We start from the raw sequence: 23,375 nt of genomic DNA on the forward strand, positions 1-23,375 counted from the left end.
AAAGGCAAAGGAAACATTACAAGATTTAGGCAATGCTGGAAGAAAGAGTCGGAAGGCTGGAGAAGAAGGGAAATCCCACGACCCCTATTTATAGCTGCGCCGGGCACAAAGCTTCGAGCTTTTCGAAGAGCGGAGGCTTGTATCGCCCGTGACAAAGCGGCGCTCCACGAGCAAAGGATGCCCTCGGTCCCTGCGCCGAGACACGACCGAACGAAATAAAGCGGAGCTGAGCCCCCGGATGCTAAGCGGTGCAGCATCGGCCCTGGCCGGATGCCCTCGAATGGCGCGCCGTAAAGCAACCAAGAACGCTGGGGCCAAGGCCCTACGTACGGGACAGCACGATGGGAGCACCAGCTGCCAAGCAGCGGGTGCCACCGTCGCCCTGGCCCCCCTCAGTGCGCGGACACGTCTTTTCCTTTACACAAACAAACGAAGAGGCGCGCGCCTCGAAGTACTCCCCCCACGGGCGTACTATCCCGACCGGCGTGTTGTCACATCCGCCGGGCCCGCGCTCAGGCGCGCCCAGCAGGTGCGCGACTTTGACTAAACACGTCGAGAGAGAAACCGCCGAATTACCCTTTGGACGAATCCCATGACTCGACCAAAGCCTCGGGGGCTACTGTCGGGTGCCACAATTAGGGACACCCTAATTGGAGTACTAAAACCACTTTCGAAAACACAAACACATGTTAAGGCAACTGGGCCCACGAAGGCCCCCGGCCTCCTTCCAAATATGGAAGAGAGGAAAGGACTCAAAGAAGCCCAGCATGTGGCCCATTCGCACCCCTCTCAGGCCCACCGGACAATCTCCGCCTCGCTCGAGGGTAGCGGATCTACCCTCGAGCGGGTCACTCATCTCCGCCTCGCTCGAGGGCTCCCCTCGGGACCCTCGACCGCGCAAACGCATCTCCGCCTCGCTCGAGGACAGCGGACCTGCCCTCGAGCGGGTGACCAATCTCCGCCTCGCTCGAGGGTAGCGGATCTACCCTCGAGCGGGTCACTCATCTCCGCCTCGCTCGAGGGCTCCCCTCGGGACCCTCGACCGCGCAAACGCATCTCCGCCTCGCTCGAGGACAGCGGACCTGCCCTCGAGCAGGTGGCCAATCTCCGCCTCGCTCGAGGCCGTCTCTCGGCACAAGGGACAAACGGCCCCGCCGCCCAACCAACCGCCGTACGAAGGCATTAAAGGCCAGCCACTCCGCCACGGCTCAAAGGACGGGCGGCGTCAGACTGCCACTCCCACAGTGGAGGTGGCCGGCGTCCCGTCCACCGACCCCGGTCACCGCTCCGCCACCCCGGTCGCTGTAGCAACACAGTGGGCATTTAACACGGGACAAGATAGGCTGGCGCCGCCCCCGTTACTGTTCCGCCGACATCAACCATCCGAACTCACCTCCCGCTGGGGAAGGGGTCTGGCGATGGCACGTGCCCTTCCGACAGGGGCACTCTGCATGCGCGGGCGGGACCCCGGACCCCCCTCTTGTGGGGTCCGGGACTTCCACGCGCCCCCGGACCTTCTAGTGCGCACGCTCGCACCCCGACCAGGGGGTCCGGGACCGTTCCACGCCATTACTACCGCTGGGACACTGCGGGACGACCGGCACAATCTTCGCAGGGCCAAGGACGGAGCCCAGGACGACAGCGACGCGCGTCGCCTTCCCACAGTACACTTTCTACAGTGTTCGACCACTATACCCGCGATTCGGGGGAAGACGACGACTTCCGCGCGCCCTACACTCATGTACACCGCCCCTCCTTACAACTATAAAAGAAGGGGGTGGGCTTCCTTTTGGGCAGGCTGATCGACTCTCTCCAATCGAAGGTTGGCAGCAGGTTCTCCGGTTTTTCTCCCTCAGAAAGGCCTCAGCACTACTGAGCACTCACCTCAACCGACTCCACTCCTAGCAGAGACTTGGGAGCTTCCCTCCCTCTCTCGCTTTGCTTGTATCCCCTACTACAAGCACTCCGGGTGCAAGATAATACAGTACCCTCGCACACCCCCTTTGCTGGACGTACGGCCCCGCGGCCGGAACCAGGATAAAATCGTGCGTTACTGTGTTGCCTCTTGCATCATCATCTGGGACGAGGAAACACACAGCATTTACTAGTGGGGACTCAGGCCCCTCGGGTCGGAACACCGACAATTGTATAGCACTATAGCAGCAATAGGCCTGTAGAAAGTGGTCAGCAAATGAATCAGCTCGCGTGTCTGCAAGGCTGCAAAGTCCTCTTATGCATGATTGTGAAAGATTGTGATGATATTCAGCCATTCAGGACCAGGTTAGTGCCTTGTTGGCGCAGAGAGCACTGGCGAAACAGAATGCTAAGTAAATTGGTAGTTCTAGAAAAAATAATCAAATAAATAAATTGGTGTCACTTGCTTCTGCGAATACAATTTAAATTGGTTGGTACCTCATCAAACTCCAATCCTCACAAACACAAGCCCTATTCAAGATAGCACACAAGACCACAACACTGCAAAAAAAAAAAATCCTGGCGTATCACCGTATATACGTATAAACCCAACCCCCTTTTCATTCGTACGTGTACGTACGTACAATTCTGCATGTAGTTGTACACTTGTATACATGGCAAGTATTTATCAATTATTGAAATTGTACGCGGCACGAAGCCACATACGATGGCCGACGACGAACGTGCGCGCATGGGCATGCGGGCGTGCACGCATGAATCGGACACGATCACAGCTCAGAGGCTCCGAGACCGCTCGTCGGATTGGACCAGCGTCGTCGGCTCGTCGCAGACGAGGTCGTGCAGGCCGGGCTTGAGCTGCGCCCGGAAGAACTCCTCGTACTCGGCGGCGCCGCCGGACTTGCGCCGCACCTCCACGACCACCAGCTCCGCCGTGAGCTCGTAGATCTCCGCGGCCACCACCAGCGCGCCGTGCTCGCCCTCCCGCGTCCCTTCCATGCTGACCGACCCGTCGTCCAGCTCGCGCACCACCAGGCCGGCCGCCGACGCGGCCCCCTCCAGCGCCGCCAGGATCTGCTCCACCGGAGCCGCCGACATGAACCGCGCCGCCGCCGGATGGTGGCGCTGCTGCTCCGGGCCGCCGCCGCCGCTACCTGCGGCCTCGCCGTCCTCGAACAGGCCCGACAGGTCGAACCCCCTCGAGAACGAGATGATGTCGAACGCGTTCAGGCTCGACCGCCGCCGGCTGCTCCCGCCGAGCCCGCTGCGCGCTTCCAGCTGGATCAGCGACGGCGCCGACCCGCACGACGTCAGCCCGCCCGCCTTTCTTACTGATCGCTTGGCGGCCACGTCTGTCCGTGGCGTCTCGGGCTCGGGCGGCGAGGTGGACGCGTCGACGCTGTCGGCGTCGTCGTCCAGCTCGAAGCAGGTGAATGAGCGGTCGTCCTCGATGCGGAAGGAGAAACGGCGGAAGCCGATCTTGAACCACTCGTTGTCCATGATCTCGTCGGCGGTGGCGCGGCGCTGCGGGTTGGTGTCGAGGACGCGGCGGAGGAGGTGCTTGAGCTCGGGCGAGAACCACTTGGGGCAGCGGAACTCGCCCTTGTGGATCTTGCGGTACATGCCGACGAGGTTGCGGTCCTGGAACGGGAGGTACCCGGCCATGAGGACGAAAAGCACGACGCCGCAGGACCAGAGATCAGCCTTGGCGGCGTCGTACCCGCGGCGGGAGAGCACCTCCGGCGCGACGTACGCCGGCGTGCCGCAGAAGGTGTGGAACAGCCCGTCGTGGCGCATCTGGTCGGCGACGGCGGAGAGCCCGAAGTCGGAGACCTTGAGGTCGCCGGCGTCGTCGACGAGGAGGTTCTCGGGCTTGATGTCGCGGTGGTACACCCCACGCGCGTGGCAGAAGGCGACGGAGGACACCAGCTGCTGGAAGTAGCGCCGCGCGTCGTCCTCCCGGAGGCGGCCCTGCGCGACGCGCGCGAACAGCTCGCCGCCGCGCACGTACTCCATGACGAAGTGGATGCGCAGCTTGGTGGCCATGACCTCGTAGAGCTGCACGATGTGCGGGTGGCGCACCCGCCGGAGCACGGCGATCTCGCGCTTGATGTGCGCCGTCAGCCCGGACTTGAAGATCTTCTCCTTCTCCATCACCTTGATCGCCACCTCCTCGCCCGTGCGCACGTTGCGCGCGTGGTACACCTTGGCGAAGTTGCCCTGCCCCAGCAGCTTCCCCACCTCGTACCGCCCCAGGAGGAGCGCCGGCTTCTTGCCGGACTCCCGGCCGCCGCCGCTGCCATTGCTTCCTACCTTGCCTGCCATCAGCCGCACCATTGACCGGCAAGAACGTCACTAGCTAGGCTAGCTGCGGATCGAGAGAATTGGAGAGGGAAGAAGAGAGAATGGGATCCAAGAACGCGAGGTGGCATATATAGAGAGGTGGTAGAGAGTGTACTCTTAATAAAAGTTTGACTTTTGATGATCTTTCTGAAGTTGTTTTCACGATTTGAATTTTCTTGAGAACATGTAATTTATGCATTTTTGTACAGTTGTAATGTGATGGGGGAGCACTAATTCAGTCATCCATGACTCGGATTTCTCCATCGCCGTTCGATGTGGATTGTAACGTTATCTTGGCCGTTGGTTCTGGGTAAGGACACTGACACTGTTGTGCTGCGTGGTCGGTGATCTGGCGAAGGGATCTCCTCCTTTTTTTCTTTTCTGAAATTTTATTTCTGCCATGACACGGACGAATTGGTTGGAAAGTGATTTCCCATCTAACTTTGAAATTTCTATGCTGCTTGCTCTGTGCTTAGTTGGACATACTACGGAAAAAGGTCGGTGCATTGTGACAGTTGACGAAAGCGTTTCACAGGTAATTTGTTGCTATCCTCCACGCAGGAAAAGGTTGGTGGGAAACAGGTTAGAGTTTGCGCTCTACTTATATTCTAGTCCAAAATGTTCTGGTGCAGAACTGCAATTGAGCTACTGCCACCTGTATGCTCTTAGGCCACTAACTTCTTTCAAGGACTGCGATTTTCAGTATAAAAGGTAAGAGGAGCATATTGCTTCTTGATGTATGTTGAAATGTTGAAAGGTAAGCAGAAAGCATTAGCTCTTGAATTCCTATATTTTGACAAATTGTTCATGAAAACAGAGACAGGCAGAGGCAGTCTCTAGCAGGGAGAAAGCAGTGTTGTCCTGGATACATCAGATGTTCTTAGAAAAAATTCAGAGCATAACAAGAAGTGCCCCTCTGGTTGCTCCCAGGGTCGTCGATATCCTAGACAGAAACAAAATGAATATTGTAGAATCTGGAATCAACCTTCCACATCACGAGGGGACACTTATTTGTTGCGTCCAAACACAAATGTTCAATCCATCTGCCTCGAGTTTTCCGGAAGATTAGAAGAACAGTAGCTCTACATGCTTCATAGAGACATTAAGTACTTTTCCACAGTGCAATTGTCTCCATTTGTTTAAAATTTTCATTCAGAGATGCGGATGCATGCATTGCACGACGAAATGTTCATGACAAAAAAAGAAAATATTTTTTATTGCCGTGATGACTAATTCCTGGAATAAAAAATACCATGGAGACCTTCAATAATTGGGTAAAGAATTTGTAAGTGCTGCGGATAATAACTAATAAGGATTATGGAGGAATGTGATAAATGTTTACACGTCGGATCCAACACACGGATCAGAAACTGTACAGTGGAAGAAAGAGAATTTTTCCTGGGGTGCCGTATGTTAGCCCTTTCTGGTCAAATGCAAGCTACAGAGATAAGACACCAGGGTCGGCACTCGGCAGGGCAGATTCTTATAAGTGAAAAAAAATTATAGAATGCATTTGCATGTTTTTATAACCTTAATTGGCATGCACTTTAATAAAACTAAATTTAATACGGTACTAGATACTTAGACCGATAAATGATACGTCAAAGTCAAACGTACCTTCAGCACCTTATACATCATCACAGATTCGCAATGCATGATGCCGTGATGAAAAACATCGTGATCTCTCTCTCTTCATGGCTTCCATAGTTCCATCCATGCATGAAAAAAGGAATTCACGCAGATATTGGTTTTACAACAGTGTACCTAAGGCAAACAGGTCTTATACAAGTTGGTTTTGCAAAATCTGCAGGCCAGCATCTGCCCTCTCATATGCACCTGACAAACTGAAAATTGCGAATCATACACCAAACACGCCAATACACCAGGTAACTGAATGCCATTTTGTCACTGACTGACTGTCTAAACTGCTGTATTGAGAATTCAGAAATTCAGAACCTTTTTTCTTTAGAGAGAACGACGGGGGATGAGTGTCCCCACCGGAAATTTGACCACAGATCTCAGCTGAGGCCGGTAGGATGGTGCAGGCACTGAGTACAGGTGTTTTGGGGCAATTCAGAACCATTGATTTATCAGAGTAATTCACGTTTCCATAAGGTTGATAGCACATACAGTGCATCATATAGTCACATAATCCAAATGATTGTTCAGCAAATAGAGGGGATGAGAAGCACGATATGCGTTTCCGTGCATCAAACTTCAGCTATCACAGAATGCAACACACGAGTCGGCAACAGAATGGAAACAGCACTACCATCTCACATCCAAAAGAGAAGAAAAATATAAACACATGATTGTATGTATGATGAACATAAGAGGACTAACAAAATATACAGATAGATGGCGAAACTGTGTGACAAGTTTGGCTCCATTCACTGACACGAATTAAATCCACTTCCATAGTATTTTCTCTTGGTAGTGCCCCTACCAACAACATACGTCAGCAACAAAAATTACCCAGCAATGCTCCAAACTCCAAAGTACAACAGAATACAGACGATATGACTATTTGGTGTCAACGGATCAAATCACCATGCAGCATATAGACTTGATGAAATCAGAACTTCGAATTCTGTTTATAAAGAAGCTGGCTTATTATAGTTATGTCTTAGCGCGAGCATGACCAACCATATCTTAAAGTCCCATATCCTTCTCAAACTTCTGGATCTGATTCAAGAATATCCAAGTCAACTGCACACAAAATATAATTAGGTTAGTATGATAGAAACATGAAATAGGCAAGTTGTCTGTTTAGCATATAAATGATTGGAATATGAGCACTACCATGACATGTGGAGCAATCCTCACACAGTAGACAGGAAACCCGGTGTAGAACTTAAACGGGCCTCCACTCTTTAAGGTCTTCATGACGCAATCAAGAGATCCAGTGTACGGGTACTTCCCATTGGCATCAGGCTGCATCTTCTGAATCTGTGTCTTCACATAATCGAAGGGCAAACTGCAGGCAGATGCAAAGAATCCTGATACAGCACTGGCCCCTACAAGCAATACTCAAGATCTGTTAGGAAAGCGGAGAATCTGAAATGAACTGCCACAAAAACTCTCACTAAAAATGTTAAACAGCAGTCTAAAATGGAAGGCATTCCATGGACTGAATCTATTTGGGCAGCAGTACTTGCTCAAAATATATTCAGAAACATGTCAGTTGGAGCATAAACCAGGTTGATGGAAACCTAAGCTGGTAGGCCCCTTGTTATACAGCCACTTCCCACAGGCAAAAAAAGTATTGAGACCATAAAGCACAATTGATGCTTCGATTAACAATAAAAGTGAAATAGCAGGTTGAAATTGCCAAATTTTTTAGTTCACGAGCTCTAACTTTTGCTCCCCATCTGCACATGCACGCTACAGCCTAGAGAATGGACTAACCTGACACTTTGATTCACATATCAAAATGCAAAATATCACATGAAATCCAAACACAAAAGTAATATCAATCTTACCGAGCATTGTAGATAATTCTCCAGCACCAAATTTGTCTCTAAATAATTCAACACTCTGATCATAGGAGGCAAGCATGCCCATGTTTAAGGACATAGCTCTCACTACAGTTGGGCCTGCACCCTTCCAAAGTGCCAGAACACCTTCATCGGCGACAATACGGTAAAGCGCATGAAAAGCATTCTTGTAGTTACGCCGTTGGGCAGCCGGCAGGGTTGAATCGGCCTGCATCCTAATGAGTGCCAAATCTGCAGGACTACCAACAGATGCTCCAATTGCTCCAGCAGTGAGACCAATAACAGCTTTTTGCAGTAGCGGTAGTGGCTTTCCCTCATTTGCTTCAACCGCTTTATTTGTTAGAACCCTGAGAAAATCCAGCATCAAAACATAAACTCTCAGGAAGGACTTAGTGTCAAAATTCATTTGTGGTGAAAAGAATCAACATGGTCAACGAATATTCTAGTAAAAGAAACATAATTGTGAAATGATGAGCCTGGTGTTAGAAGCGACGGCGAGAAAACGACGAAGAACAGCAAGATCAAACCACAGAAGACAGGAGGATTTAACGTGGAAAACCCCTCCAATGCGAAGGGTAAAAACCATGGGCGCCAGCCAGCAAGAACTTCACTATATCGGGTGTGTGCACAACGCCTAGTGGCGGCTTACAAGAGGAATAATGAATTGTGGAGCAAACCCTAATCAGCCCCCCCCCCCCCCCCCCCCGCTACACTCCGGCACAAGCCTCCCGGCGACGGGCCTCCGCTCCGCTCCGTCGAAAGTTGGCATTTTTCTTATACAATGAATTTGGATCACAATATAACACCTGGCTCTGAGAATGATGGGCCTGTTACCTTCACATGGGCATTCCTTCTTGTGGCGAGAAAGAACTTTAAAAGAAAACTTCACAAAAGTCATGTGACGAAACCACTGTTAAGTTCTAGATTAATACTAAACATATGAGTCATGTTCTGAACACACCCAAATAACAGTATGCATGCAACAGTTCAAATACTTCCAAATATTGTTCCAAACAGATACAAAAGGTCGCTGACATAAATTACTGAATGCAATACTCTGTATTCTTCTTGACATTCATGTGGAGAATGGTGGACGGTGGTGAAATAAGTAATCACCTGAAGGATCCAAGACGAGCAGTTGTGTACGTGGCTTGCCTTAGCAAACCAGCTGATAATCCCTGCGTGAAATAAATGTACAAGAACTCAAACTGACAAGCCACCTCATGACTGCAAATTAGTTCAAAACTATTTTAACATGTTCCTGCAGAGACATATAATTAGCCACTTACATTGGCAGCATTATAGTTTCAAATGGGTTATGTATCGTTCCATTTAAGGGACTATAGAGGTAAAATATCATCTGTTGCCACATTACATAAGCATTAGCTATATGTATAATATATATCCTCAAAATCAGAACCAGCAGTTTTTCTGCGGCTGCATTTTATGTCCATGATCCACTATGGCTCGCCAAACTAGGCCACCGCATTATGCTCTCAGAAATGCAGGTTTCTCAACAGTTTATAGTTCATTCCACGTTAACATTTTCCATGATCAAAGAAAGGGGACAGCACCTAAAAGAACAAACCTTGTAAAAGGAACCGATTCCCTCATTAGCAAGCATCTTCTTGGTGACGGTAGCTGCAGAGCCCTCTCCCAGTTGGATTTTGACCTAAAAATGAAAAAATAAAATAAAATTCATAAGGAACCTTGATCTTAGACCAACAAACCAAACCTGAGAGACTCTCAGACCAGTAATGCAAACCCACGAGCCTTAACTGGACTGAAAATGAATACCCAGGTACTAAAAATGGCCCGGACTCAACAGAAGCAAGTCCAAAATTGAAAGTCAAAGGCGATTCCCCACACGGATTTTAAATGAACTACGTACTTGGTACTACCCAAAGCCATGAAAAGCATCCAAGTACTGCATGTTCCTCGTAGTGAACTAACCAACCACATAAAAAGTGTCTACCGTAACAAAAATCTCAAATGCAAGAAACAAATTCTGAACCCTGTGGTAATGGTCCCTTTCAGAGTTTATCAGTAATAGACCAAAGGGTCGAATCCACTGAGTAACAACGTGCATCACACTCCCAACTTTGCGATTTCCGCACACTTACAATCCTCAACAAGCTATTTCCACCGACGTCAACAACCAGAGCGAGCAAAAATCATCCTACGACGCAATCCATCAAACAGCTCGCCTCCACGGAAATCCACATTCAAATTTCAAACCCCGCAGTACAACAACAGGAACCAGCCCACAGCAGCGCAGTAGCCATATCTCGCCCACAACCAGCCCATCCACCGCACATAGCGGCCTGAAAACCCGAGGCCTGCCTCACCAACCACGCCACACGAGGCCCAACGGTGCGGCCGGAGCAGGGGGGGCGCACCTTGACCATGTCGATTGGCTGGATGACGCAGGTGGCGAGCATGCCAGAGGCGCCGCCATTGACGAAGGGCTTCACCGTCATCCACGCGGCGCTTGGAGCCACCGCCTGCTGCTGCTTAGCGTCCGCCATCCCGACCTCCTCCTCCTCCTCCTCCTCGTCGGCCTACCCTCGCAGCTCCTGAGGAGAGCAGAGGGTTTAGGCGGCGGTGGACGCGGATGGTGCCTGGGAGCTGGGAGGCTGTGAAGGGGGCGATAGAGACCTGCGCAATCCCCTGCTGCCTGGTGCCTGCGCCGGTTGCCGTCGCCCCTTTTATGTCGACGAGACGACGACGGCCACCAGCGCCGGCCGTGGCCGAAGCCGAAACCGAGGCCTCTCCTTCCTCCTGGTCCATGGGCCGATGGAGTGTGGGCCAGCCAACCGTGTCACTCGAAGCACAAGGCGTCTCGCTTCTCTCACCGGCCGGAGCCGGGCTGCCGGAGGGAGGATGTGGTGCGCAAAAAATGAATCCCTTTTGGCTTTTTATTTTTGCATTGCATGTGAAAATAGTGAATCTTTTTCTTTTGGCTTTCCTGGATGGTTTTTGCGTTCCACCGAAGAGATGAAAACGAACCTATCTTGGCTTTTTATTTTTGGGAGTGAATCTTTCTTTTGGCTTTCCTGGCGTGGTTTCTTGCAATTGTCGGAAGAGAAGATAATGATAATCTCTTGTGATTTCGTTTGATATTTGAATTTGGGCTTTAAAATGACCTTTGCACATTTCTAGCTAGGGAATTTTCTAATACTCACCTATACTCTATCTCAGTTCCTTGCATTCTAACATGTAGGTTTAGTGATTTTTTTTCCAGATTTTGTGCTTGTTGACCAGTCGAGGTAGTTGTTGTTTGTCCAAGCGTTGACCCTGACATGAGGTAAAAGATACTCTGCACACAAAATAATTGTGCCAATTTTAGCTTGCCTTATAGAAAAATCACGTAGGATAACCGCGGCATTCAAATTCGATGCTAATTTTTTTTGAGTGAACAATTTTAGGATCTTGATGGTGAATGTGCCAAATTCTAAGAAAACTCTTTAGTAAGCTTATTAGGGTCAAGACAAACCACCAAGTAAGGTTATACGTGCATAGACTATAAGAAAGTGAGATACTATATGTCTATATATCCGGGTTGGTATTTGGAAAACCCCTAGCTTGCTTATAATGTTATATATATATATATATATATATATATATATATATATATATATATATATATATATATATATATATATATATATATTGCTTATAATAAGCTAGATCAACAGCATTTTACCGATTAGGGCATGAGGAAGACTTTTTCTTAGATAAAAGGATTGTCCCTGCATTGAACATTCTCAAGAGAATGTCTATAGCCAACAGAAAATGCAGTACGCAGACTACAAGAGCTACAGCGCTCAGACATAAAAAGACCCAACCAGAATAAGCAAAGTAATGAGTTTCACTCCAACAGCCAACCAACTAGATTAGCCGTCTAGTCTTTGCCTAAAGTTCCAAACACCTCTTGCCCCAAAGTCCATCGTTACTCCTTCCCGGTTCATGCAACCCATCAACAGAAATTCTCTTGCTTTTCGATGTCATTATATTGCGGTAACCGGGGAATCCAATTAGTCATCAGGTGTTTGCTTGTAAATTCAGAGATTTTATTTGCAGAGGTGAAAATGACTAGTAGAGATACTCGTGGCCAGGCATGTCAGGTTTATTCTCTATAATCAGGCTGAAAGCAATGTATTATTGCTAGCACGACTCAAGTGAGGACAACTAGTAGAAATCACTCCCCTGCCTTTTCTCGTAGCTCGTGATATGATGTGTGAAGCATGAGGCCGGAGTCGAAAGCCTGAGCCGAAATGCTTGGATGACATGTTCCGGAATCCCTAGAACTGAAGGTTCAGAACTGAGCAGCTGATACCATGACACATTTTTTGTGCGGTCATGATTTCTGACCAAACTACGTGTCATCTTTTGATTGGGTGAAGGGACTAGAGGGTTTGGACCATTGATCAATCAAGTGGCACTGTGGCAGAGCACTGCATTGCCGAAGGAAAGGGACCATGTGTGGGTTAGCATATTCTCTTTGTCGCTTCCACCCCCCAACCCCCCCACCCAAAATAGTCACAAAGACGACGAGTGGGGGTTTAAGGACACGTAAGCTGGGCGTCGCTACTTCTTCTATTTGGGCTGTAGCCCTGGCACGGACTTCTATTTGGGCTGTAGCCCTGAATCCATGAGTTTGATATGGCCCAACTAGACAGCATTCCCTTCTCTCTCTCAATCATCATCATCGCGCGCTGGCCGCCTACTAGTACTTATCAAGCAAGTCATCATGTTTGTACTCGCAGAAAATGTTAATCATGTTTTGTTCTCAATTATGGAGTGACTGCCTGCCGCTCTGCCCCCAGACTCTCACAGCATCACATGACAGACAAACAAAAGGCTGCCTTTTTATCCTCAAGGGTCAAGGCTGAGGTCCCTCGTTCCAGTTCTCTGGTTCTTAAAACTGATCAGCTCACAAAAAAAAAGTAGCATAGGCCTCATCTGAGATAGTCAGAAGTGAGAACGTAGCCACCCCCCCCCCCCCCCCCCCCCCCAACACCGGCACGGGCACGAGGCGCGGCCGTGGACGCCATTGGTAGGCACCGCCTGGCTGCCGGCTCCGATCCCCTTTTCGTCCACCGGAACGAATCATTGCGCTCTACAACATCCGTGGCTGCAGGTTGCCCCCCCCCCCCCGCGGCGAGCATCCCCGCACAGTGTGATTTGCCGCGCGGCGCAGCCGCAGCTGGCCCCATCCATGTCTGCATGATGCGGTTCCAGGGGTCAAGAAGCCTGCGCCATGACATCGCAAATTCGACATCAGATGGCCCGATCTCTTTCTCGATCAATCAAAACATGAGGGAATCCAATCCAGCGCAGGAACAGCGGTTCCGAAGAACTGTGCGTCGTAGTCCTTCTCCTTCCTCGAGGAGACGAAGAACATCGCGTACGAAATCGATCATGCCTCATGCGTGTGTCCAACTGAAGCGCGTGCGGCAAGACTAAATAATTATCCATTGATGAGCAATGTAAAATGGTGCCGCGTGCAGCTAAATAAGAAATCAGTTCACGCGCCGGCAGTTGAGCCGGACCTCGCCGCCGCTGCCGGCGGCCGGGGCGAGGCCGCCCAGCCTCACCATCGCGGCGGCGAAGTCGGCCGCGAAGGCCGTCCCGTTGGCGGCGTACGCGCGCACGAGCGCGTCCGTGGTGCCGTTGCCGGCGCCGTAGAGCGCCTGGTCGGACCGCAGCAGCACGCGGCGGGCGACCAGGTCCCGGAAGTAGCCGTTGTCGAAGGCGTCGGGCGCCCCCGGCTCCAGCGGCGCGAGGTTGCCGTCGCCGCCCGCGGCGGGGCAGACGCTGGCGCGGAGGCCCGCGGCGAAGGCGGCGTCCGCGGCGGTGTCGTTGTATATGTGCGAGCGGAAGACGGCGCAGCGGGCCCGCCCCACGGTGTGCGCGCCGGACAGCGCCGTCAGGTCGCGCGCGTCCAGGCCCTTGGCGCGGAACATGGACAGGAGCGTGGGGAGCCCCGCGTCGGGCGGCGGCAGGTTCGTGTTGGCGGCGCTCGCGCTCGCGTTGCGCGCGTCGCGGCGACCCAGCGGCACCGTCCAGCTCGGCCCGCCGAGCTGCATGCCACGACTCTGCTGCTCAGTCGAGGGCGTGCGTGATTTGTTTGGGAAGAAGAGGAGCCATAGACACAAAGACCAAACTGAACTGACCAGGTTGACGGCGTCGCGCGCGGCGAGGGCGAGGATGTCGGCGCAGGAGACGGTGGCGTTGCAGGAGGCCTCGATCTGCGCCTTGATGGCGTCGATGACCTCGTAGCCGCGCAGCGAGTTGGCGTTGGGCCCCGCGTTCTTCTCCCCCGTGAAGTTGCCCGGCACGTCGTCCAGCAAGACGGAGGCGTCGCACCCCTGCCAGCACGCCAACACACGTCAAACAGCCAGGCGCAACCCCCAAGCGTCAGAGCACCCAAGGACGCTCGGGGCTGTCGACCCTTCTTCGGTCGAGGCAACAACGACACCGAAAAAGCAAGAAGGGTTTTTACATTGACGAAGCAGTCGTGGAAGAAGAGGCGGAGGATGGAGGCCCCCATGCGCGGCTCCCTCCGGACCGCCCGCGCCACGCCGCGCCGCACGACGGCCTGCAGCGCCGGGCACGTCGCGTTGTAGAAGCCCGGCGACAGCGGCTGCCCCTGCGCGCCGCCGGCGAGGGCCGCGACGGCGGCGAGCGCCGAGAGCCACAGCGCCCGGGAGAGCCACCCCGTCGCCATTGCCACCGGCAGCCAGCCAAGCAGGGCAACGACAGAGCAAGTGAAGTGTTCGATGAACCGAGTGACGAAGCGCTCACGCGCACGGGCACGTATATATGGGCGGGCGGGGTCTGCGGCCGCGTGCAAGTGGAACGCGGGCCGAGATAGAGGGGGTGGCGTCACGGTGCCCGCGCCGCGCGCCCCCCGCCGCGGCGCTCGCAATCTGGCATCGGCTCGCAAGGGGACAAGCGGGTTTGTTGGGCCGGTTCCTGACTCCGGCCGGAGACCAGTACCACCACCAACCCAACCGCAGCAGCGGGCACCCCGTCGCGACGCTCGATGACAGCGAGCGAGTGGGCTCGCTCAAGGGTGGGGTGAGGCTGCGCGGCCGTGGACGCTAGCGCCGGGTCACCGAGCGCGCACGGCGGCCGAGACGATGCGAACGGGGTGGAGCGGGCAGGCTAGGCTACAGGGCGAGACCTCGTGGCGGCAGTCAGGCTGCACCGCCAGGCGCCAAGCCGCCAATGGCAGGCAAGTCGGGTGTCGCATGGCAGTTGGCAATGGCAGCAGCGAGCACCGGGCAGGCAGGCAGGCCGCGCCAGATACCGTCACGGCGGCCATCTTTTCCTGTCGGGCGCCGCCGGCGGCTCATCCGCTCATGTGCCGCTAATCCTCCATGCCTGCTAAGTGTTTTACTAATAATGGGCGGACCAAGATCAGCAGCACTTGATCAGTGATCAAACGAGACGTGCGTGCGTGCATGTGTGTACCTTTGGCATGGCTTCAAGTCTACGGCAGATGATGAGATGAGATTATGCCGCGCCATCGAGTGGTTTCTTTCACAAGATCAACACCTGGTCATCTCGGCAGTTCTTCTATCCTCTACCCACTGCATGCCCTGTGTGTCGGCCGAGAAGCGATGATTCTTGGCGAAGGTATGTGTACGGCAGACCGGTCGTGCAATCGGATAGAGCACCAGATTACAGTATCATAATATACCTTTCAAAAAGAAATAATCAAACGTATATAGAGAACACATGTGTCATGGTTACCTTAAGAGGGGATCAGTTTACCAGAAATCGATTGATCCAGAAAAGCCATATCAAAACCAGCTTCCGGTAATCCTGTTTCGCATTTGGTTCGTCTTCACTTCAAAAGGTTTGAATTCCATGGTTGTAAGATTCCATAGTATTATTACACCTGCAAAATGGATGAAGCATTCAAGCTAACCCAAAGCTAATTTACAGCAAATCCTCAAACTGTGCCAAGTTGTCATAGTGAGTAGCAGCAACCCACATGCGGCAGACATGAATGTAAAATTACCTGATACTTTCATTTACAGACAAGAAACAACATCATCATAAAAGCATCCATTCACAGAAAGAACTACACCATGCTTAATTCACTGGAGAGCAGAAGCGGGATCATCTTACATGATGCCAAGATCAATGTGCTCTTGCTAGATACCAAAACTCTACAACTCGCATGGATTGCAAAGTGCGAGCTGTTCCCAGACGAATTTATTAACTCATCAAAACGATACACTCAAAAAAGAGAGAGCAATATTCAAGTAAAACAACATGATTCACACGTTACTTGTGCAGACACCAACATAGGCAACATTATTATATAAAAGAAAAACACAGGCAACATTCATACATGCCACAATAGCACAGATTGCAAATAAACCCATGAAGCGCCCCAAAACATCACAGCGAATAAGTTGGGAGTACTAAATAGGGTCCATGAAATAAGTTCAAAGTCAGCTTCCTGACCCTGACAACCACAGATACCGAAGTTCTGAAGTTACAAAAGGTTCTCATAAACGGCAAGGATAGATCACCAGGCTGCTTGACTCGGTTCTAAATGCTGGTGACACAGTGCATTTGCTCATAACTAAAAGTCTAGCCTAGCTGGTATTCAGAAGATTACTGGACCAAAACGCAGAACTAGTTAGCCTAAGCATGGTTCATCATCCTGCTCCACCTGTACGTTCTGCAGCTTCGAATCCAGCCTGTCCTCGACGTCATCATCCTTGGCACCTTCGTCGTCATCATCATCCTCATCACCGTCATCGGGCTGCCCCTCAGGTTCGTTCTCATCCAGTGAGCCCAAAACATCCAGCGAATTCTTACCAGCCTTCAGAATATCTTTCACCTCATCAATCCCTTCATCAGAGATGAAATTACCATCGATGTTCAGTTGCACAAAACCAGGTTTATTTGCAACTGCCCGTGCAAAGCAGCGTGCTCCAGCCCTCTGAAACATGTTTGTGCTTACATCAAATTCCTTCAGATCTACATGACCATCTTCCAAAGATTTTGCAATAATCACAGCACCAGCATCCTTGAGTTCATTCTCAGCCAAGGTCAGCTTCTTGAGTGATTGCATGGCTGTTAGGCATTCTGCTAAATCCGGGGCTGCCTTGGCATTTATTTCATTTCCAGCCAATTCAAGGACTTCCAACTGAGGTGCTGACTGTTTGAGGGCATTGACAATTGCTACTGTACCCTTATTCTCAAGATTGAGGTCACTGAGGTAAAGCTCAACGAGATCAGGAAGCTTTGGAAGGGTTTTGCTGAGAGCAATCCCTGCATCAACACCAAACAAATTATCCCTAAGATCCAGTTTCTTCAGATGTGTGCATGTCCCTAATGCCTCAGACAATGCGACACCACCATCAGATCCTATCCTTGTTGCTGAGCACCTGAAACTCTCCAGATTTGGAGACCGCTTAACCATCTCAGCAACATACACAGCACCTTCATCTCCAGTCATGTTGTTGTGGAAGTGGAGAACCTTAAGCTTCTCAGTTGAAGGAATAAGCTCAGAAAGAGCTTTTGCAGCGTCCTCTGATATGCCATCATTCATGACATAGAGTTCCTCCAGATTTTCCTGTGACTTCAGGAGCTCACTGAATGCCCTGACACCCTTCTCACCTAGTGCATTGTCGGAGATGTTTAGATATCTCAGTACAGAACCCTCTAGTGCTTTGGAGAATATGCGCATCACATCAAGAGCTTCGTCCTCTGGCCTTCCTGCAACAAAATCAGATATATCTACCTCTGTAAGCTGATTCTTAACTGACTCGAGAATAGATCCTGCAACATTAGCAGCATCAACACCAAAGCTCCTGTTGCTAAAGCAGATCCTTTTATATGAGTTTCCTGGTTTGGTAAGTGGACTCAGCAGTTGCTTTGCTTCATCTGCCTCGATATAAGCACGCTTGCCACCAGATATATCTAATACAGTATCACCAGGCGCTAGAGGTGTATCAGCTACCGACGCTTCTAATTCTGCAGTGATCCTTGGGCCTTTCTTAAGAACTTCCAACATCATCTTGCTAGTTTCTTTAGCGTACAGCTGGACAGCGGAACTCCCGTCACCATCAGGTTCTTTCTTGAAATGCTCATCTGCAGATCCAAAGCACAGCTGTTCAATCCTTTCAGCATTCTCATGAGCCTCTTCCTTGCCCAAAAGTCCATACTTCCGGGAAAATATGGACTCAGTGGACAGGTTCTTGGTCATCCTCTCTACAAGCTTGAGGCGTGTGCTTTCACTCGGTGGCCACAGCTTGATGGAGAATGTCCTGGGTTGGAAATTTTGTGCTGCTGAATCCATGTGAAAACCTTCGAAGTTGACACGAGACCCTAATAGTACAGAATGAATTATTAGCCTTGCTGTGATAAGATATTGTACTAGCCAAAGTCTACAGTACATTACCAACATCAGTCAAGTCGTTAAACAAAAAATATAGGTTGACGAACAGTTCACTCAAGTGGTTTGCTTAAAATCTTCTGTATGTACGAGACCAACAAATCATTTAATCATGAGGATAGAATGATAGATCTTTGTGAATTGTGAGTTCCATTCCATCAAAAGAAAAATAAAGCTCTGTCATCGTTGTACCAGAAAACTAAAACTCGCAGCAGATACAGGTAATTGATCTAGAGTTACAAAGGACAGAATCAATGAGCTCCTGAAAGTTCTCCATAATGCTTATAAATGACTAAATTCAATGGCAAAGCACTGTGATATAACAAACATGGTGGGTAATAAATGCTTGTGCAGAATAACTTCAGATATGCTCCTAAAATTCAAAATTTCAAATAGTAAATGTAGAGTTAACTATTTGATAAAAAATTTCAGATAGCCAAATTCAATCACACATACACATAGGCTTGCAGAGCTAGCATACACCCTTGACTAGCTTATACCAGAAAAATACAGACACTCTCAACGATAAAAGATTCAGAACTACTGGAAATCCAGAATATTCAGATTGCTACCGGTTTTTTAACAGCCAAGAATCATTAGCACATACTCCCTCCATTCACAGATGATAGTTAACATGAGCCCACAGTGGAGCCTTTATATCGATCGTGGCTGCAGATCCTACGCTACCACTAGCACTTGCTCTAGCAACACCAGCAGCGGTATGGACTAGCATTGCTAGATGTAGTCATCTACAGAAGAAAGCTAACATGTCTCTAGATCGGGGAGAAGGGAATCAGAGAGGAAAAAAATGGAAGGAAGAAATCAATCCAAATCCAAGAGGACGACGAGAACGGAAAGCTCACCAGAGATTGCAGCCGGCGCTCCTCCTTGCCGGCGGGCGGTGGCTTGTGGCCGGCGACGGCGAGTGGCGGCGCTCGGGCGGGCGGGCGCCTGGTCTGGCGGCGCCGGCGCCTGCGAGCGTGTGCGTGCAGTGCGACTGTGCGAGGGTGTGCCTGTGCGAGCGTGGGTGGGCTACGGGCTAGGTCACGGGCGGGGATTGCAGGCTGAAGTATTTCGTGGGCTGGGCCGTGCCCCAAAACGGATAGATACGCGTCCGGCCCACGTACAAAAACGTACTCCGTCCCACAATATTGGCATTCCAAGTATTCAAAATTTGTGTCACAATATAAGCATTCCTAGACTATTGTGGGTCCCACTAGCTATAGATTCCACTGCCGTGCTGGTCCATCGAGTGAAAAAAAATCCCCAATCTTCTCCTTCTCTCCTTCCCCCACCGGCACCCGATCTCCTACTCGTCTCCTTCCTCAGCCCCCGCCGGCCCTCTGAGATCTGCGTGACGGGGATGGAAGGAGGCCAGGGGCGCGGCGGGAGGCGCTGCGCTCACTGAAGGCGGGAGCGGCGGCGGCGGCTGGTGCGGTGGCGGGAGGAGGCACGGGGCGCGGCGGCAGTGGGTGCTGCGGTGGCGACGGCAGGTGGCGCGGCAAGCACCGGCTGCGGGAGGTGCCGCGGCGCGCGGCGGCGGAAGGTGCGGCGGCGCAGCGGCGGGAGGAGGTGCGGGGCGCGGCGGCGGCGGGAGTAAGCATTTGTGTGGGTTCCCCCACCTCCCAAGGCCCACCGTGCGCTGAGAAAAGGGAAGGGAAAGAAAATCCCCAATCCCTCCCGCAGATCTCCGACCCCTCCACCGCCGGTGTCGGACTCCTCCGCCGCCGGTCCCCAGGCGGCACCACCTGACGAGGACGCGGAGGTGCCGTCAGCGGCAGCTCCTGCGGGGGTGTCGGCGGGAGTTGCTAGCGCTGGTGCGGTGGCGGCAGGACCAGCGGACGGGTGGTGCGCGGGAGCAGTTGCGACGGCGGTGGGAGGCGCGGCATCAGGGGCTGCAGCGGCGTCGTTCGCAGGCCTTCATGCGGCGACGGCGGCTGCTGCAGAGAGGACGGGAGCTTCTCCAGCCTCAGATTGTGTTGGCGGCCCCCGTGAAACGCTGCATTGCTCCTGTGCTGCTGTACCACATCATCCCATTTCAGGGGCACATGCGTCATTTCATCTCTCTACTATTTCTTCAATTCAAATGCTTCGAGTGCTAATATACTGGGACGGAGGGACTTGATCTGGATCGTGCGGTCAAAGCTGGCGATAGGTGCGGAGCCTGGGCGCCTGGGGTTGGAGATCGACGATGGATTGGACGCTACCGCCCCTCCCTGCTGGCAGTCAAATCCGCTCCCCGATTATGCAGTCAAAGCCGTCTATTTCGAGTACTACTATAGCTGCGTTTAGTTGGCAAAAAAAAATTTACCCAAAGCCATAAATCTGCCATTGGCAGGTGAACCCAAAAAAACTTCAGACCCCAAAAAAATTTGGGTGGTGTTTAGTTCCCAAATTTTTTTAGGCAGCAACAACTTTCCCTGGTTGCCCTTATTTAATGCTTCATTTCGGTAGCATTGCTTCTTCCATGCATAAACATGCATGCTCATGATGCTGTCATCAAATCTCAAACATGTAACTGGTGATCTCACACACCCTATCACAATGCCACAAAAACAGATATGAACACTATTACCGTCATTGAACCACAAACGAACAGTTCGCAAGCATACACATTTTCTTCACAAACAAAACAGCACATGTCCATGTCCATCTCACACACATACACAGTTCGAACAAACTGTCAATTACGGTAAAACAAAGCAAGCGCAATCGAATCCCGAAACGCATTCATGTTGTCCAGTTCATCTTCCACTTCTTCAGTCTCCTGCTGATCCTCAAATGCTTGATGCGGCACAGAGTTCTCATCACGGTCACAACGATCAAAGTGTCTATCCCGCAAGCCACTATTCCTAATGAAATTATGCAATGCACATGCTGCCTGTATGATTTCGCTTTGGTTTTGCGGTGCATAACCAGGTATCTCCTCCAGCATCCTCCACTTCATTTTCAGCACACCAATAGACCTCTCAACGACATTCCTGAGGGAAGAATGTGCATAGTTGAAGGTCTCTTCCATACCTTGTGGTGGTGCGGCATTCCTATACTCCTGCAGATGGTACTTTGTTCCCTTGTAAGGAGCTAGGTATCCAACCTGGTTGCGATACCCCGAGTCCACTAGGTAATACTTCCCTGTACCAAAATGGATGAGTTAGTGTCAGTAACTACAAGTACCATTGGCAAATGAACTTCCAGATTGCAACTTTACCTGCTGGTGGATGTGGAAACACATGGCTATATGTTGTCGTTGCATCATTGAAGGGTCTCATATCATGAACAGATCCAGGCCATCCACTGACAGCAAATGTAAACCTCATGTCAAAGTCACAGGCAACCATAACATTTTGTGTGGTCATCCCCTTCCGACTCAAATGCTGCATGAACAGATTCTTCGGCACCACACAGGGTACATGAATTCCATCTATGGCCCCTATGCAATTTTTGAAGTAGGGAATGAACCTATGGTTCCCTAGTCTAGGATGCATTGTGCTGAATTGTGGGTCCACAGGCTTTATGATGTCGGCAGCAAGCTTTACCACACTCTTCAAAACTTTGGTGAACAATTTGCTAACTGTCCCCAATGATCTCTCAAATCTATCCTCAGCTTGCCTAACTGATTGAGGGGCCCCAAGCATCCAAAGAAACATCCCTAGAGTCTCAATCGAGGTGGATTTGGTACTAGATTTGAGGCCATAAGACTGTACAAGCAGGGAATGCTGGCTATGAAACATATCTGGGCTCATTCTAAACATTTTGTAACAGGACTTCGTATCCCCCAACTTCCTCTGTACCCATTCCAAACCGGTCATTTGAGGTTGCCTGTATGGTGCTCTACTCAAATGCTTTTCAGCATGCACGGCATATTCATACATATCATCGAAGAAGGCTTCCTCGTCTTCATCTGCCAAAGCAAGCTCAAGCAAATCGAAGAAACCATCAACCCAATTGTTATTGTAATGGGTTGAAGTTGTTGATGTCACAGCAGCCTGCGAAAACAAACAATGACCAACATTTTATCAGTACCATCATACAACAGAACAATAATTGAAATCAGCCCATCCATGCATAATGCAAATCACCATCTCACATATATCTGAACAATAATTCAAATCATGCCATCAATGCATAAATATTTAATTGCAATTTAGCCATAACAAAAAACCACAAATTTAGTTCATTAAAATAGACATAGTTCAAACACAAATCCTCGAAACACAGACATAGTTCAAACACAGACTTAGTTCAAACACTAATGAAACTGCAAATAATTTAGGAGGATCTAGTTGTTGACCCTCGAGTAGTTCTCCATCATGAAGCGCCTTTCTGCAGGGGTGGCGATGAAGAACAGCTCCATAAGAGCGTCAGACTCCACTATGTGCATTACTCCGTGAAACAATTGCGGTGTCGTCTCTGCACTGACACCTAAGTCCGCTGCCAGCTTGTACACTTTCTGGACCCTCGTCCTATGCTCAGTGCGGGCAGCTTCTTCCGTTTCCTCCCTTATCCGCCACAGGTCATGTATGAGCTTATTCCTGTTACTCATAAGCTCAATGTGGCGGGTCATGTTGCTGTCCACTGACCTAACTGCTGCACGTTTGGACCTTTTGCTTGGGCTGCAGATAAGATATTGTACAGAATGAATTATTAGCCTTTCTGTGATAAGATATTGTACTAGCCAAAGTCTGTACATTACCAACATCAGTCAAGTCGTTAAACAAAAAATATAGGTTAACGAACAATTCACTCAAGTGGTTTGCTTAAAATTTGCTGTATGTACGAGACCAACAAATCATTTACTCATGAGAATATAATGATAGATCTCTGTGAATTGTGAGTTCCATTCCATCAAAAGAAAAATAAAGCTCTGTCATCGTTTGTACCTGAAAACTAAAACTCGCAGCAAAAACAGGGAATTGATCTAGAGTTACAATGGACAGGATCAATGAGCTCCTGAAAGTTCTCCATAACGCTTATAAATGACTAAATCCAATGGCAAAGCACTGTGGTATAACAAACATGGTGGGTAATAAATGCTTGTGCAGACTAACTTCAGACATGCTCCTTAAATTCAAAATTTCAAATAGTAATGTAGACTTAACTATTAGATAAAAGATTTCAGATAGCCAAATTCCATCACACAGACACATATTATGCAGAGCCAGCACACACCCTTG

The 23,375-nt window shown here is 50.4% G+C and overlaps 5 protein-coding genes across 6 annotated transcripts; all 5 read right to left on the reverse strand.

The window, feature by feature from the left end:
- Positions 1-2,382: 2,382 nt before the first annotated feature.
- Positions 2,383-4,302, reverse strand: LOC120673916 (putative CBL-interacting protein kinase 13). The gene has a single exon (XM_039954959.1). It carries the CDS (start codon positions 4,267-4,269, stop codon positions 2,710-2,712), a length of 1,560 nt encoding a protein of 519 aa, XP_039810893.1. The 5' UTR covers positions 4,270-4,302; the 3' UTR covers positions 2,383-2,709.
- Positions 4,303-6,529: 2,227 nt separating this feature from the next.
- On the reverse strand, positions 6,530-10,454 carry LOC120673917 (mitochondrial dicarboxylate/tricarboxylate transporter DTC-like). Its single transcript, XM_039954960.1, has 6 exons — positions 10,172-10,454; positions 9,361-9,444; positions 8,889-8,950; positions 7,758-8,119; positions 7,078-7,292; positions 6,530-6,984 (listed from the first exon to the last, which is right to left on the reverse strand). Exons 1-6 carry the CDS (start codon positions 10,298-10,300, stop codon positions 6,928-6,930), a joined length of 909 nt encoding a protein of 302 aa, XP_039810894.1. The 5' UTR covers positions 10,301-10,454; the 3' UTR covers positions 6,530-6,927.
- Positions 10,455-13,183: 2,729 nt separating this feature from the next.
- Positions 13,184-15,083, reverse strand: LOC120672675 (peroxidase P7-like). 2 transcript variants are annotated; one of them, XM_039953200.1, is made up of 3 exons: positions 14,281-14,588; positions 13,952-14,146; positions 13,184-13,858 (listed from the first exon to the last, which is right to left on the reverse strand). In XM_039953200.1, exons 1-3 carry the CDS (start codon positions 14,503-14,505, stop codon positions 13,298-13,300), a joined length of 981 nt encoding a protein of 326 aa, XP_039809134.1. In that variant the 5' UTR covers positions 14,506-14,588; the 3' UTR covers positions 13,184-13,297. The 2 variants fall into 2 exon arrangements, with proteins under 2 accessions (XP_039809134.1, XP_039809133.1); XM_039953199.1 differs by having other exon boundaries at positions 13,184-14,146; positions 14,281-15,083.
- Positions 15,084-16,087: 1,004 nt separating this feature from the next.
- Positions 16,088-19,242, reverse strand: LOC120672674 (RAN GTPase-activating protein 1-like). Its single transcript, XM_039953198.1, has 2 exons — positions 19,065-19,242; positions 16,088-18,134 (listed from the first exon to the last, which is right to left on the reverse strand). The coding sequence occupies exon 2, from the start codon at positions 18,103-18,105 to the stop codon at positions 16,438-16,440; it is 1,668 nt and encodes a 555-aa protein (XP_039809132.1). The 5' UTR covers positions 18,106-18,134; positions 19,065-19,242; the 3' UTR covers positions 16,088-16,437.
- Positions 19,243-20,759: 1,517 nt separating this feature from the next.
- Positions 20,760-22,832, reverse strand: LOC120676370 (protein ALP1-like). Its single transcript, XM_039957630.1, has 3 exons — positions 22,493-22,832; positions 21,410-22,187; positions 20,760-21,333 (listed from the first exon to the last, which is right to left on the reverse strand). Exons 1-3 carry the CDS (start codon positions 22,763-22,765, stop codon positions 20,885-20,887), a joined length of 1,500 nt encoding a protein of 499 aa, XP_039813564.1. The 5' UTR covers positions 22,766-22,832; the 3' UTR covers positions 20,760-20,884.
- Between the last annotated feature and the right edge of the window lie 543 nt (positions 22,833-23,375).

The sequence above is a fragment of the Panicum virgatum genome, chromosome 5N (assembly GCF_016808335.1).
Source record: "Panicum virgatum strain AP13 chromosome 5N, P.virgatum_v5, whole genome shotgun sequence".
In the NCBI taxonomy this organism is placed as follows: domain Eukaryota; kingdom Viridiplantae; phylum Streptophyta; class Magnoliopsida; order Poales; family Poaceae; genus Panicum; species Panicum virgatum.

Excerpts from the sequence above, each read along its gene's own strand:
- LOC120673916 (XM_039954959.1), bottom strand. The coding sequence starts at position 4,269 with ATGGTGCGGCTGATGGCAGGCAAGGTAGGAAGCAATGGCAGCGGCGGC.
- LOC120673917 (XM_039954960.1), bottom strand. The coding sequence starts at position 10,300 with ATGGCGGACGCTAAGCAGCAGCAGGCGGTGGCTCCAAGCGCCGCGTGG. Across the intron at positions 8,120-8,888 it reads GCTCGTCTTGGATCCTTCAG|GGTTCTAACAAATAAAGCGG; the intron begins GTGATTACTTAT and ends GGATTTTCTCAG. Across the intron at positions 7,293-7,757 it reads AGAATTATCTACAATGCTCG|GGGCCAGTGCTGTATCAGGA; the intron begins GTAAGATTGATA and ends TATTGCTTGTAG.
- LOC120672675 (XM_039953199.1), bottom strand. The coding sequence starts at position 14,505 with ATGGCGACGGGGTGGCTCTCCCGGGCGCTGTGGCTCTCGGCGCTCGCC. Across the intron at positions 14,147-14,280 it reads TCCACGACTGCTTCGTCAAT|GGGTGCGACGCCTCCGTCTT; the intron begins GTAAAAACCCTT and ends GCGTGCTGGCAG.
- LOC120672674 (XM_039953198.1), bottom strand. The coding sequence starts at position 18,105 with ATGGATTCAGCAGCACAAAATTTCCAACCCAGGACATTCTCCATCAAG.
- LOC120676370 (XM_039957630.1), bottom strand. The coding sequence starts at position 22,765 with ATGACCCGCCACATTGAGCTTATGAGTAACAGGAATAAGCTCATACAT. Across the intron at positions 22,188-22,492 it reads TGATGGAGAACTACTCGAGG|GCTGCTGTGACATCAACAAC; the intron begins GTCAACAACTAG and ends TTGTTTTCGCAG. Across the intron at positions 21,334-21,409 it reads GTTTCCACATCCACCAGCAG|GGAAGTATTACCTAGTGGAC; the intron begins GTAAAGTTGCAA and ends ATTTTGGTACAG.